This window comes from Vombatus ursinus, unplaced genomic scaffold, assembly GCF_900497805.2.
Source record: "Vombatus ursinus unplaced genomic scaffold, bare-nosed wombat genome assembly UNPS02000577.1, whole genome shotgun sequence".
Taxonomy (NCBI): Eukaryota; Metazoa; Chordata; class Mammalia; order Diprotodontia; family Vombatidae; genus Vombatus; species Vombatus ursinus.
This window is the reverse complement of record NW_020940355.1, coordinates 14,909,028-14,924,253: the sequence shown is the minus strand read 5'-3', so window position 1 is coordinate 14,924,253 and position 15,226 is coordinate 14,909,028. Positions and strand designations below refer to the sequence as shown.

The 15,226-nt window shown below is 38.8% G+C and overlaps 1 protein-coding gene across 2 annotated transcripts in view; it reads right to left on the bottom strand.

Annotated features, from left to right (window-relative positions):
* NEDD9 (neural precursor cell expressed, developmentally down-regulated 9) overlaps positions 1 to 15,226 on the bottom strand; it is a 225,545-nt gene that overhangs the window by 53,075 nt on the left and 157,244 nt on the right. Inside the window, exon 1 of one of the 2 annotated variants that reach the window (XM_027835126.1) lies at positions 2,861 to 3,031. The exons of the other annotated variant lie outside the window; for it this stretch is intronic. Within the exon in view, the coding sequence (XP_027690927.1) occupies positions 2,861 to 2,872 (12 nt within the window). The 5' untranslated portion in view covers positions 2,873 to 3,031. Of the gene's footprint in view, positions 1 to 2,860; positions 3,032 to 15,226 lie in introns of those variants that run through there. 2 annotated transcript variants of the gene reach the window in all.

The following is a 15,226-nucleotide window of genomic DNA, read 5'->3' as shown; positions in this document are numbered from 1 at the left end:
TAGTTACATAATCATCTCCTCAAACAAAACTCACCACTTCTAACTACAGGAGGCAAATGAAAAGTACAAAGAAGGGAAATTTTTCATCCAAATAGCATTTCATTTCATGTTCATAATACTTGATGGGTTCCCATAACATAGGGTCATATCCCACTGTGAAGACTTTTTTTTCTCCCTTTTTTTTTTCTTTTTGGTGTGAGAAGTTTGAAAGGAATCACAGAGGGATTAGATTTATTATCATTGAGGTGTTTCATTAGGGAGCCATGGTAGTGTAGTGAACACAACACAGAAATCCAGTGACTTCGAATCAGAAGTGCCAAGTTCAAATCCTGGTTCTGCCACTAATGACTTAACTTTAATTAACCTCTCTGGTCCTCACTTTCCTGGTATGTAAAATGGAAATGATAAAACTTACCCTCTACACCTCACAGGATTGCATCTAAGAATCACAAGCTCATCAGATTTAGAGCTCAGAGAGACCTCTAATCTGACATCCTCACGTACAAATAAACTGAAACTCGAAGAGGCTGTGATTTGTTAAGTCACCAAATGGGTAACAGATCTGGAATTGGAACTCAGGTCCCCAATCCAAAATCAAAGTCTCTGTATGTAAAACACTTTGTAACACTAAAGTCTGCTATCATTCTGATTGTGGGCCAGAAGTAAAATACAAGCAATGGTAAGGTTTTCTCTGTAATGTCAGATAGTAATTGCCCACAGAGATGACTTATTTATCCATATCTCCCATAAAAGTAAAGCAAGTGTAAGGCAGTCACAGATTTCAAAGTAATTTTGGTCCTTGCTTTAAGATTTTAATGTTAAAATCCACCACTGGTAAATAATGTACATAAGATTATGAAATAATTTCTCTTTCTCAGAGCAAGGTTCTTGGCATAGCCTCAGACAAATGTAGCCCAATGTACATCTATATTTATTAACTTTATATTTACACTGCATGTATTTTCATACAGACTTATCTTTCCTTTCAGAATAGAAGCTCCTCCCCCATCAGGATCTTTTCATTCTTTATAGTTGGTATCCCTAGTGTCTGACACATAGTAGGCCCTTAATAAAAATTTTTAATTGATTGGTTGATTCTGTAAATTATTTAGGGAAGCAGTACAGCTCAGGAATTGCTTATTTCCCTAACAGGAGAAAATCAACCCAAGAATTCTATCCTGGTGTGGTGAACTATAATTTTATTAAAGGGAAATACTCATCTCATTGTACATTTCAGTGGGCAGGAAAGAGTTTCTTTTGGCCATATAAAACAATGCTATTAACTGGAAGATGAAATACAGAAATGAATTTAAATGCTGATTGTTGACCTAGACAGAAAGAAACATGAAGCTTAAATTTCTGACAAGACATAGAAGACTGGTAAGAGTCCTGGATTTGGAATCAAAAGAACTGTGTTCAAGTCTCTGTTTTGCTGATTACTAAAGAGCAAGTTCTTCTGGGCTTGTTTCCCCATCTGTAAAATGAGGGGGTTGGAATAGGTGAAGCCCTTCCTGTACTGTGATTCTCTAAGTGTATGTCTTTCAGTGCATTTAAAGTAAAAATGATCCAGAGATTATTAGCTATTTTGCAGTAGTTTTTCCCCATTAGTGCAGACAATCCAAAAGTGACCCACTGTATAGCCATAACTTATTCCTATTGCTAGCAGATATTAGTTAGAACAGATTATTTACAAACCGTACAGTCAGAAACCTAGGGTAAGAAGCAATTTAAATTATAGGGAAAAGTAGGAAAGACTTCCCAAGCAAGCACAATCCTGAATGTCAATCAGTAAATACAAAGTTTCAGTGAAAAAGTATCAGGCGATTCTATGACTCTAACTTATCTTAACATCTTAAAGAGTAACTTTTTAAAAAAATTCCAAAGCTTTCAAAACACCTCTAAGGAGTGTTCCCATTGCTCTATCTTCTGGAATATAAACATTCATGATTCAAAGAATTCACACTCAATTCTCAAGTACAAGGTGTGCCAGTTTCCCCCCATTCTCCCCTACTCCCCCCACCAGTATAACTGCTCTTCACATTAGGTAAGGTTTGCATGCTCATTCTCTAACACCAATGAATACAATAAAATGGGAGAGACTCAACAAGTTCCATCCTTCTTTTGCCAAGAATCAGTGCAGAGGCAGAATTGCTGGAACAATAACCCTCCTCGCAAGGGACCAAAAAGAAAAGCTTCTGCTTTGAATTTTCAGGCAAAAGAAATACATCTGAGCATGCTTTCTGGTCATCATTTCAGAAAAGAATTTGATGCACTCAGATTGTGCCACATGACCATGGGTGGGGGGCGGAAAGGGGAATCTCAAAATGCTTCATCAACAACCCAGTCAAGGTGCCTGGGGTTTTGGTATCTCTTACTGAAACACAGATGGCACACTGCTTTCTCCACCTAAAAGCAAGCCACTTTAAGAAGCTGAAACAAATCCCCAGGGGAAGGCAGTTTCGAGATTCAGCAGCTCTGATCCTCCTTTGGAGAGATACCTTTCCGGAGCCCCGGAAGCTCCAAGGGGAAAAAGTAGATTAGACTTTAGCTAATGCCTCCTCTTTTTCAAGTCACAGATAATATTATGTATCTTTACCGGCTACTTTTAAATTGGCTCAGAGAGAAACCTTCTGGCAGGTCATTTCCTCCATCAACTTTTAGAGGGGAATGGTCCCCGCGGGTCTTTGAACCGCTCCTGATTCTTGACAGAGCTTCTCAGATAAAAGCAGCCCGGGGTATTCCAATTCAAGCCACTCACATCCTCAACGAAGGGTATTTTAGAAGGCAGAGTAGAAATGACGCAGGCACACGCAAACCGACAAGTTTAGCAAGAAACCTGCAAAAAGACGGATTCTTTTACCTTGTACTTCATTTCTGCAGCAGTAAATTCAGTCGCGTTCTGGAACTAGTGAGACTGCATTGAAGGCTCAAGGATCTGCCTCTCCATGGAGTGCTGGGTTAAATCAAAATGAGAGTAGTCCCAAGATTGAGGCTGGTTTGTCAGCTTGAATCTGCGGAGCTCTCGGCACCACTGAGTTTCCAATGTATCTGAGCTCATTGTTTTGATTGAGGCAGGCTGACTACTGAACTCATTTGCATACCATCCCCTCATTGGCTAGAAGGGAGAGATTCAGCGGGACTAGGTAAAACTGATGCCACCCGCCCCCCCCCTTAACTTCTAAAAAGCCTGACAAAGAAAGTTTGATGCAATGAGACTTTTTTAACTCAGAAAAGGGGTGGGAAAACGGGGAGAAAATAACCTCCTTCCAAACTTCATTCCCCCCCTCCCTCAAAAAAAGAAATCCACAAGGGAAAAAGAGAGTAAATTCTTTTTCAGATTAACTCAATTTTAAAAGAAATCTGCCCCACAAAGCAAGTTCTGACAGTCCTGCTTCCTGTGACCTAGCAACTCCTTCATACACCCGCTTCATTTCAAAGCCATTCACCTCGCAATCTCGACATGAAACGAACTCTAGGAACAAAAGGTTTTCTGTCTCCAGTCCCCTTTTTACTAAACACCCCTGCTGATATCTCTCTCTCTCTCTTTTTGCGGGAGGGGGGCGGGAGTTGTTTGCTTTTTTTGTTCTTTCAATGTTCAAAGTACTCACAGCATCGGACTACAGCAAGTCCCTGACACAAATCGCAATGGCAAAAACAGCAGAACTTTCCTGAATTCTCGTGAGTGCCTGACTTGGGTATCACGCACATTCAGTGACCTTTCCTGATTCTGCTTAGTTAGGAGAAAGACAGGTCCTTAGGTTAGATTTTACCTCTCTGTTGTTACCGGCCTGAACATCCCCTATACATGTCTTTCCTTCTCTAGATTGGTTCTTTTGATGACTGCCCGTTTATATCTCCAGCTTTTGAACACTGTGTTTTCTCCATTCTGGTCTTCTTGCTTTCAGGTTGAAGATGACCCATTAACCCATCAATCCTTTATAGGAAGAACAAAAATGCCAATCCTTTGATGAAACACTTTGAGTGTGAGATTTCAGTGATGTAAAGAGTGTTATACAAGATATTGCATTATACACATTTAGGTACTTAGATGGCATGGTGACCTCATCCCTCCAGGGGAACAGATCCCCCGGCATCTTTCTCATTCTGTGTGATCCATAGCCAAATCTTTCCATAAATCCTCCATAAGCATCTTGCCCAATGAGTTGAGGGCTTTCCGGTGGCTCTTTGAATATCCCAAGGATACCAATGTAGCACTCAGCGGGGTTTACCTATGTTGTGGTTGTTGTCACTCATTTTCTATATAGAATACACATCTCCTTTTCCAGTAGAATGTATCCTTGATGATGTCTTTTATTGAACATTCATTAATTAAACATTTTGACCCACCTAGTTACTCACTCTGCCTAGGGGAAACACAAAACACTGGAATCAATTTCATGATTTCTGTGAGGCAAGATTCCCATCACTGGACAAACTTAGTCCTCTTCAGTATTAATCTAAAGGGGGGAAGGGAGGAGGGATAAAAGAAAGCCGAAACAGCATATACTGTCCTGTTTGCTCCTTTTCACTGGGCCTCAAGATTAGGGTTTGGTGGATCCAGACAATAAGTATCTGTGAGTGGGATGGACTCCAACTAGACTACATGACTTGGATGGAAAATCAGCCTTTATTTTTTTTCCTGACCGAGTTGGATTGAAATCAGTATTTTCCAAGTCCCAGATGGATTAAAACTCTGCCTTCAATGATGTAAGCAAAAAAGGCAAGAGAGTAGCAGTCCTTGAAAAGCTGTTTCCAGATTCAGGGTGGAACCTCAGTTTCACAGTTTAATGCAGCACTGATTCCCTGGAAATAGTCCACTGCCAGGCATTACTAGGCTTCTACTTTATAGCCCCAGCTCTGCACTGTACTAGTGTAATAGTTGGGCTGCTTTGGCCTCCTCCTGATCCTGTTTTTTCCTATCAGAACTTGCAGGGAAAATAGGCCCAAATGATTTTATGAAGTTTTTTGTTTTGTTTTGTTTTGCTTTTGCTTTACCAGAAATTACACACATAACATTTTGTAGTTCAGGGCACTATGAGTTAGCCCTTCCATTCTGAGAGTTAACTAAGACAATAAGCAGAAAACTATTTTTGGTGTCTGTCTCCATTAGAAAGAACAGTTTTTGGCCTTTTCATCTCTAAGATAAGTCTTAGAGATGAGCATGTAGGAGGGCTATCTCATATTCTCCAGGTTTCCTTAACAGTAAAGTGTTCTGTTTGATTTCACATAAATAGGAAACCAAATATATGATTATTACTTTGGAAGATTACAGCCCTTCTATATGAATATGAAGGAATACTTTGTAAAGTATTACATTGTATTAGGTATTACCTTAAGGTATTACATTGTAAGGAACAGTGAAAGAGATAGTTTCAGAGAAACCTGGGAAGACTTGTGTGTACTGATACAGAGTGAAGTGAGTAGAACCAGGAGAAAAATTTATACTCCCCCCAAAACAAACAAACAAACAAACAAACAAATGCTGTTTAAAGACTAACAACTGAAAGGCTGAAGATCAATTGCATTAATTGATGCAATGACCAGGGAAAATGATTTCCTCAGTGATGAAACATGCTAACTACTTTCCAACAGAGAGGTGATGGACTCAGGGTGCAGATTGAGACATTTTATTTGGACATTACCATTGTGGAAATTTGTTTTGCATGACTATGCATCTTTGTTACAGGGGCTTTGTTCTTCTTTCTTTCTATCTGGAGGAGGGGATAAAAGGGAGGTATGAGCAAGAGAAGGCAGAGTTTTGTTGATTGAAAAATTTTAACTTAGAAAGAGATTACAACCCTTCTTGATTTTTTTTCTGAGAGCTATCTGCATACAGAGGCATATTAGCACCAAATGCCTAATAAGAGCACCTGGATTCAAGTTCTGACTTATACTTCCCAGAATCAAGCTGGATGGGAATTGAGAGGCCATCTTGTTCAAATTCTTCATTTTACAAATAAGTAAATTAAGAACCAAGGAGGTTAGGTGACTAGCCCAAGGTCAAGCAGATAGTAGTCATTGGGGGGTAGGATTTGATCCCAGGTCCTAAGACCCCAGAGCTGATACTATTGCCACTGAATCATGTTGCCTCCCTATTTTCTAGCTATATGGCTGTGACAACTTCTCTGAGCTTCAATTTCCTTACATGCAAAATAGAGTAATTTTATTTGTACTATCTGTCTCTTAGGGCTGTTGATTAGAAAGCACTTTGTAAATCTTAAGATCCTATAGGAATGTGAGCTATTATTATATTCTGATGCACTGTGTCTTAAGAAGATGCTTGATCTTATTCCTAGTTGCCAAAGGGTACCTTGTTCTATTTCTTTTCAATTTTTGCCTAGAGCTCAATCCATGGAATCACAAGCTAGCAGGGATCTCAGGTTACTATTGCCTTCTACAATATCCCCAACTCATCTTCCATCTTCCATTGTAAGACTTTCAGTGAGAGGGAACCCATTACCTCCCCAGAATGTCCATTCCTTTTTTTTGTAAAGTTCTAAGTATTAGGAACTCATTCCTTACAGTGACCCCAAATCTGCCTGTCTTCCACTTCCAGTCATTTGCCCTCCTTCTCCTCCCTGGGGCCAAGTCAGACAACTCTGATCCTCCTTCCATAAAACTACCCTTCAAATATTTAAAGTTAACTCTCTTGTCTGCCCTCTCCTCACCTCCAACCACCACATCTTCTCTCAAGGCTAAGCACGTCCAGTTTGTTCACTATATGAAATCGGTCAAGAAAAATTGAATACAGATTGTGAAAGACTTTAAATGTCAAATAGAAGAAGATTGCATTTGACTGTAAGGGATGGTGCTCTATACCCCTACTTCAATGAATGTAATGCAGTAAGTATAAGGTTTTGATGTGAAATGTTTGGTTTATTTGGTTTATATCCCCAGCTCCTTTACAAGGCATGAATCTCTTTGATTGGTCAATAAGGGACTAGTGTGATTGGCTAATTAAATAAGCTGATCACGCCCCCTGGAGGTTTTAAATAACAGAAGAATTTCCTAAGTTAGTCCAACAGCAAAGTAGTCAGGCTTCAGGGGCTTCTACACTTAAGAGCATCTAGAAGAAGCAAACCTTTGCCCCTGTTCTAGAAGAAAGCAAGGTGGAGAGAGATCGAAGTGAGCCCAAAGGGAATATTATACTCTTCCTACTCACAATGATCATGTAAATGGAGAAACAACACATCCAACTAGGACCAGAGAGAGACATACTGAGGGAAGACAAATGCAGAAAGATAGCAACCTAAGTAAGGAAGCAGCTTCAAGGCACGTGAACCCTTAGACCAGAAAAGAATTATAGTAGTTATGATTTCAAGAAAGGACTTCCACTAAGAGCTGTGAATTTACCCTTTGGCTACAAATATCCTCTACATATGCACCTTACTACTATCATACTCTTAAGGTTAAGCCTACTCTTTCCCTAGACCAGAAATTTTTAACCCAGAATCCATAGACCTCCAAGGGATTCATGGATAAATTTCAGGAAGAACCATAAAATAGGATAGAAAAAATTACAACTTTATTTTCAATAATTTCTAACTGAAGCTTAGCATTCCCTTTAATTATTTTAATAATTTTAATTTAATAATTTTAATAATTTAGTAACTGTCAAAGAGGTCCATGATGATATACTACCTTATACTCTGTGAATACTTATAAGAGAGTGGGCTCCAGGTTTTTTAGACAAATATTTTGTAGCAAGTTTCCCCTTACTTAGAGCCTATGACTTTTTCCAGCTTTCATTCATATCTTTTCTGTGCTTAGGGGCAAAAAAGAATAAATCTAATCCCTCTTTTACATGACAACCCTTCAAATACTTGAAGACAGCTATCATTACCCCCTGAGCGATCTCTCCTCTAGGCTAAACATCTCCATTTCCTTCCACTGATCTTCACATGGTATAGATTTGAGATCTTTCACCATTCTGGTTATTCTCTAACTCATTAATGTCTTTCCTAAACAGTGGTGCTATTTCTTGAACACAATATTCCAGATGTGGTCTGACCAAGGCAAAGTATAATGGAACTATGACCTCCATATTCCTAGAAGCAATGTCTGTTTTAATGCAGCCAAGATCACATTAGCTTTTTTGGCCGCCATGTCACATGGATGACTCACATTGAGGTTGCAATTTACTAATTTTCACTGGCTGTCCCCCATGTCTGGAATGCTTTTCTTCTTCATCTCTGCCTCCTGGCTTCTTCCCTGGCTTCCTTCAATTCCTAGCTAAAATCCCACCCTTCTACAAAAAGTTTTTCCTAATTCTCCTCCTTCATTCAAGTGCCTTCCCTCTGATTGCTTCCAATTTATCCTTCACACATATTGTCTGTACATAGTTATTTGCATGTTGTCTCTCCCCTTAGATTGTGAGCTCCTTGAGAACAGGAACTGAATTTTGCCTTTCTTTGTATTCCTAGCACTTAGCACAGTGCCTAGCACCTAGGAGAGGCTTATTAAATATTGATTGACTAAAAAAAATGCCCAGATCTTTTTCAAACCAATGCCATTTAACCATACCTTCCCCTCATCTTGTACTTGTGAAATTATTTTTTTGAACCCAAGTGTAAGACTCTACATTTATCCCTATTAAATTTCAAACTGAATACATAAGCATTCCAAAGTTCTTATTTTCCTGCCCTAACTAGGGATCATAAGAACATTCCATCTCTTGGCTCCAGGCATTCTTTCTGCCTGTGTCTCATGCTTTAAAGGCTCTCCCTGGCTTCCTTTAAGTCCCAACTAAAATCCTTTCTATAAGGATGCCTTCATCAACTACTTTTAATTCTAGTGCTTTCCCTTGGTTAATCATCTCCTATATATTTTGTATAATGCTTTCTTTCTATGTCTGTTTGAGTATTGTCTCCCCCACTAGATTGTAAGCTCTTTGAGGGCAGGGACTATCTTTTACCTCTTTTTGTATCCCCAGTGCTTAGCATAGTGTCTGGCACATTGTAGGCACTTAATAAATGCTTATTGATTAATTAAAAGGGACCTCAGAGGACATCAAATCCAAATTCCTCCTGTAATATCCTATTTTGCTTTATATGAGGAAACTGAGGCTCACAGGGGTCAAGAGACTTCCCTATGGTCACACAACTAATGAAAATCAGAGGCAGGATCTGAACCCAGGTCTTCCTGACTCCAAGTCCAGCCCTTTAACTCCATCACTCTCCCTCTACAAATATTTGCTTTCTCTAGACCTATTTTTACTATATAGTATATGCACATTGTGGGTTCCAGTATTAGTAAGGTTTTATGAGATGTCCAGATTTGCACTTCCCTCTTTAAACTAAGCCAAGCTTAAGAAATGTGCTATGTAATACTTTGTGATCTCCTTCCCTTTTTCCTTCCATGATTTGTTAGCTTCTTTTGAGGCAGCAGCTTTTAAACCTCCCCAGGGTGAAATTCTAAAACTTAGGGCTTTGCCCTCACCATGGTCCAATATTTCCTTGATACACCATGACTGTTAGAAATGAGATCTGCCTTTAAAGGAGGTTTTTGTGCATATGTGATCCTGAAATAGTGATCTGTTACTGGAAAAAAGAAAGACCAGAATACTACCAGTGCAATGGCTATGAGTAAGACCTTCACTAAGCTTTTGGAAGTTGCTATAATTGTTGAAATTATTTCATATGATATTTACATATTTCATTTTCACGAAAGCACAAATTTGCAAAATTTGGTCTCTGTTCTCTGAGCCAAAGAGCAAAAAATTTGCAAAAAAAAAATTACTTGATAACTAAGTTGTTTTAAATGATAGTTAAATGTTTATCATGAAAGTAGTTTGAAGCCTCAGTGATGACCTTTTGGATATTCTCTTACTTACATGATAAGTGTTAAAAAAAAAAGTTTGTTCAATAGGAAAAAAAGACTAGAGCAGATTTTTATAGGATCAAAGATTCAGAGCTGAAAGTCACCTTAAAGGCCATATGGTATCCTTCATTTTGCAAGTGAGGAAACTGAGACTCAGAGAGGGTAAGTGACCTGCGGAGGCTTACACAGCCAGCAAGTATCTGAGGCAAGATTTGAACACAAGTCTTCCTGATTCAAAGTCCAGCTGCCTTTAGATTTCTGTGCTTTGTATAACTGGCTAGTTTGATGATTGCTATGAATATGTAGAGGGACAGAGTATTACATTTCAGGATTTTTACTGACTCAGATAGGAAAGACAAGTAGCAATGTATCATTGATGGAGAACCAGCGCTGAAATCAAGAAAATCTGGGTTTAAGCCCTGCCTCTGACACATACCATGTAGCCCTGGGCAAGTCACTTAACCTTATGGTGCTCTAGGCAACTGTCTAATAAAAGTTTTGGAGATTTCCTCATCTGGAAGTTCCCTATGCCAATGGAATCACAGATCCGGTCCCTATACTATTCCATATGGAAAAAGGCCCAAGGTGCATTTTAACAGGAACTTAATGCTAAAAAAGGATGAATGTTTTCTCATGGGTATCTTCCACTTCCTTTTCTTCCATGCTTTAGCTTATCTAAATAAAGAACTTGTTACATGAAACTGTTTTGTTGTTTTTCAGTTGTGTCAGACTCTTTGTGACCCCATTTGAGGTTTTCTTGGCAAAGAGATCAGAGTGGCTTGCCACTTCCTTCTCTGGCTCATTTTCCAGATGAGGAAACTGAGGCAAATGGGTTGATTTACTTGCCCAGGGTCACAGAGCTAGTAAGTGTCTGAGGCCACATTGGAACTTAGGAAGATGAGTCTTCCTGCTTCAAGCCCAGCACTCTATCCACTGTGCCACCTAGCTGCCCACATGAAACTATGATGGGAAGCTATTCTATAAGTAGAAATTTTTGACCAAATGTACACATAAAGGCCAGGATAATCTACCATGATCATTGGCTATTGAATGAAGACAATATTTACTCCCTACTAAAAGCCTTTTCTCACATAAGTTAGAGGCTCACTTTGATTCTTAAAATATTTTTAACCAGTGGCAGCTAGTGGATAGAGCACTGGCCCTGGAGTCAGGAGGACCTGAGTTCAAATTTGACCTTAGACACATAACACTTAGTAGCTGTATGACTCTGGGTAAGTCACTTAACCCCAATTGCCTCGCAAATATGTATACATACATACATACATATATATATATATATATATATATATATATATATACACATATAACCACTTGTGTCATAAAGAATGGGAGAGGGGAGATACAAAACTTAAAATAAACTCCCTGAACCCTCATGAAGCTTACAATGTAGTTGTGGGGGAGGGGATTATGCCAGGTACACAAAGAGACATAATGCACGTGAAATTCCTAAAGAGATAAAAACAAAGTATGATGTGAAGTCTGAGGGAATAAAATTCATTATTGATTAATGAGAGATATCAGAGATACTTATTGGAATTCGCTGGACTTTAAAAGACAATCAGGAATTCAATAGATGTGGGGAGGGTGAGAGAAAGAAAAACAGGCATTGATTTCAACACTTTACAGATGCAGAAAAGTACAGTTAGAATCCAATTTGACTGGAATGTTATATATGGAAAAAAGTAGTGTAGAAGAAAGTTTGAAAGGCATGGTGGCACTATAGAGGACAGAGTCTTGTATGTCAAGCAAAAGAATGAAATTTATTCACCAGAACATAGGGAGCCACTAAAAGGTTATAAGCAGAGGAGTAACATGAGGAAATTGATGTAGAAGGAAGATTTGCCTATAAATAATGTGAAAGATTGTTTAGAAAAGTGAGAAAATGGCACCACTAAGATCTTTTGGGAGATTATTGCAACAACCCTGGCTCAAGCCATTGAGGGTCCGCACTAGGTAGGTGGTTATGGACATAGAGAAGAGGGGATTGGTGTGAGAGAGATTGCTAAGATTTAATAGAAAAGATCTGGTAACTTTGATGAGAGATGAAGGAAAGAGAAGAGACAAAGACCAGTGTAGAAACATGGGGAGTTGGGTGAATTTTTGGTGCTATCAGGAAAACTGAAGCAGTTTTTTTTTTGAAGAGGGGAGGGAAGTAAACAAGCTTGATTCATATTGAATCTGAAGTGCTTACAGGTTGCTTGGGGAGAGATGTCATTTAGAAAGTTAAAGAGGGAGGTCAGTGGCTCAGAAGAGATTAATCAAGGCTAGAGATGTCACTTGGGAGTTATCAGAATATGACCTGAGAGCTAGACCTGTGACAGTGAAGCAGATTACCAAAGGGAGAAGGATCTCTTGTGAAGATACTCTGTACATTGCCTCACACAGAGTGAATGTCCTATGAATATTGAACAAAATGACAAAAGTCCTAGTTTATTTTTACTTTGCTTGAACTTTGGGACTCTTTTTAAATTTTATTTATTATTTATTTATTATTTATATGATTTATATAATATTTATTATATATTATTATTATATATTTATTTTATATATTATTTATTATTAAATTAAATTTTAATTTTAAAATCTCAAATGAATTTATGGTTTTGTAGGATCTTATCATATAGATAAGATGATAATAATTATGATAGGGATAGTGATGACAATTGACATTTATGTAATGCTTTTTAAAAAATATTTCTTGTGAATTATCTCATCCAAGATAGAAAGTTTGAGTAGGTATATTCCTATATCTCCACTCTCTCCTATCACAACTCTTCCTAATAGGTGAGAAGAAGGAAACTTATGTAAAGGCTAGTCTGGGCAAGTAGTTGGCATGGTAGATAGAGTATGGGGCTTGGAATCAGGAAAACTCATCTTCCTGAGTTCAAATCCAGCCTCAGACACTTACTAGCTATGTGACCCTGGGCAAGTCACTTAATTCTGTTTGCCTCAGTTTCCTCATCTATAAAATGAGCTGGAGAAGGAAATGGCAAACCACTCCAGTATCTTTCCCAAGAAAACTCCAAATGGTGTCATAAAGAGTCAAATGTGACCAAAATGACTGAACAACAACAGTCTGTCAAAGGATAATCTCCCCTAAAGTCTTATATAGATTTTTCAATGATGTTTTGATTCTACTCTTATATGTTGCTGGTCTCCAGATCAGACTTGTTAAAACTCAATATTTAGGAGACAATCTATCTTGGAGGGGCAGTGGTGAAACATTCTGATTACCAAGCAACTTTCTTGGACACACAGGGTAAACAAATACTTCAGCAGAAGGCAAGACATTCTTCTATACCTCAAGGGACCCTGTGAGATGTGGTCCCTCTAGAAAGAATTTTGCCCCTTCCCCTTTATCCACCCTAGCTACCAGGAATTCCCATGCCAATGCCTCGTCAGCGTCCCTGCTTGGGTTGTTTCAGGTCACCAAGGGCCTCACTGGGCAGCCCACTGGACCACCAGTTGGCACTGATGAGAGGGTAGGAGGAATGTGAGTACATCAGGACAAGTGTGCTTGAGAGAGACAGAGAGAGAACCAGAGCAAAAGGAATGCATGTGGGGACACAACACGCACCAGCCTGTCGCTTCTAAGAGTTCTGAAGGGATCCATTCATTTTAGAAAGCAAACAAAGAGTTTCAACAATCTGTAATCTTTTATTTTGTCTTGGGCAGGAATGCCTTTTTAACTTTGGGCCGTGGCTGGGGGTGGTGGTGGTAACACCAACAGCCAATGTCATCTTGCCTTTAGAAGTGTGGACTGCACATGCCATCCAGCCCACTGATGCAGAGAAATAAAAGGCTGTTCTCTTCTTTATAAGGAAAGATGAAGGAGGGCCTTACTAATGAGGACACAGAGCATTTTTTACAGTTTCACTAAGTCATGCCATTGTGGTTTAAAGATGTTAAATATAAGTTTAGCTAAGTTGTTTAAGTCTTAGTACCCAGTGATTTCAGGGCTTGAGGACAGAGTAAAGGGGATGTTGCAAATGTTTTCTTGAGTTTCAGTGCATGTGGTTAAGTTAGAGCATGACTCATGTACTATGCTGGCTTTGGAGTTCCTGGGCTCAGAGGAGGACAGAAACCTGTGAGGAGAGGGGCTTGTGCCTAAGCTGTCTCCAGAGCATTGTGTTTCTATTGTAAGGGAGCAATCTACAATGATTTTTGGATCTCTTTCTGGGGCTAACTAATATAACCTAGAGCAGATCAAGGTAAAGCTAGAATGAATGTGATTTCTTTCTTTTCCTTCTAATTTGCATACATTTACATCAGGGCTTTTTTCTGGAGAGATGAAGGGAGTTAAATTAATTTAACATCTTTAATTTAGCTTATGAAATTGTAAAGGGTATGTAAACACTGGTATTATGTCATCAGATTGTGACATGCTAGAATTAGGGTTTTGAAAGCTGAAACTTTGGGGTTAAAAAAAAGCTTCGTGGAGTGAATAGTAAACTTACAGAACACATTACTCTAGGAGATCACACAGGCTGACACTCTGGATTCAAAATCTAGATTCTTTCTTGGATAATTAATCATAGGTTACTCGAAAAAACACTTGAGATAAATCCTTAACCTTTTGAGGTTGAGGACATATAGAGTGACCATGTTCTCCCACAGAGCATCACTTGGTAACACTATCAGAAATGGAAAACTGACCAGGATGGATCAAGGGCACAACACAGTGTGTTAATTTTTAACATCATGAGATTTAGAGTTGTAGGAGATTTTGGAAATACTCTTAAGTTGATATTTAATCACCCTGGGCCTCAGCTTCTTCTATAAAATAAAGAGGTTGGACTAGATGATCCAGGTTTTAAATCTATGACCCTTTGATGCTTGTACTGTTAAAGAAACTAAAGGCAAAGAAGGTGAAGGGACTTACCCATGTTTACCCAGATCCAGTCCTCCTGACTCCCCTCTGCACCTTGTTTCTTGGGTATGAGCATCAGAGACCTTAGAGAACCTCGACCAATTTTATAAAGCTAGTGATAAAACCAAGGAGAATGATTTCAGGTGGTACCAAGGACATTTCAGAGCATTTTGCTAATGGGGAAGGAGTGGAGAAAAAAAAAAGCCTTGCATGTGATTGGCCCTAAAAGATAGCCTGTGAATAAAGTTTTCTGTTTTCTCCTTCCTGTTCTTACCACATAGTGGAACAAGGAATTTGAGACAAAGTAAAATCACTGTCCCTCTCCCCCGCAAATTCACTGTGTTATCTATAGGACTGATCTAATTCTCAGATCACATTTTTTCCTCTTGAACAGGTAAAAGTTGGTCTTTATTTTAAGATTCTTCCCTGTAAGATAAGCAGGTCTAGCCTCCTTTTTCTGTCATCAGTGCAATTAGATATTATTCAATTCAATTCAGTTATTCAATACCTGCTGTG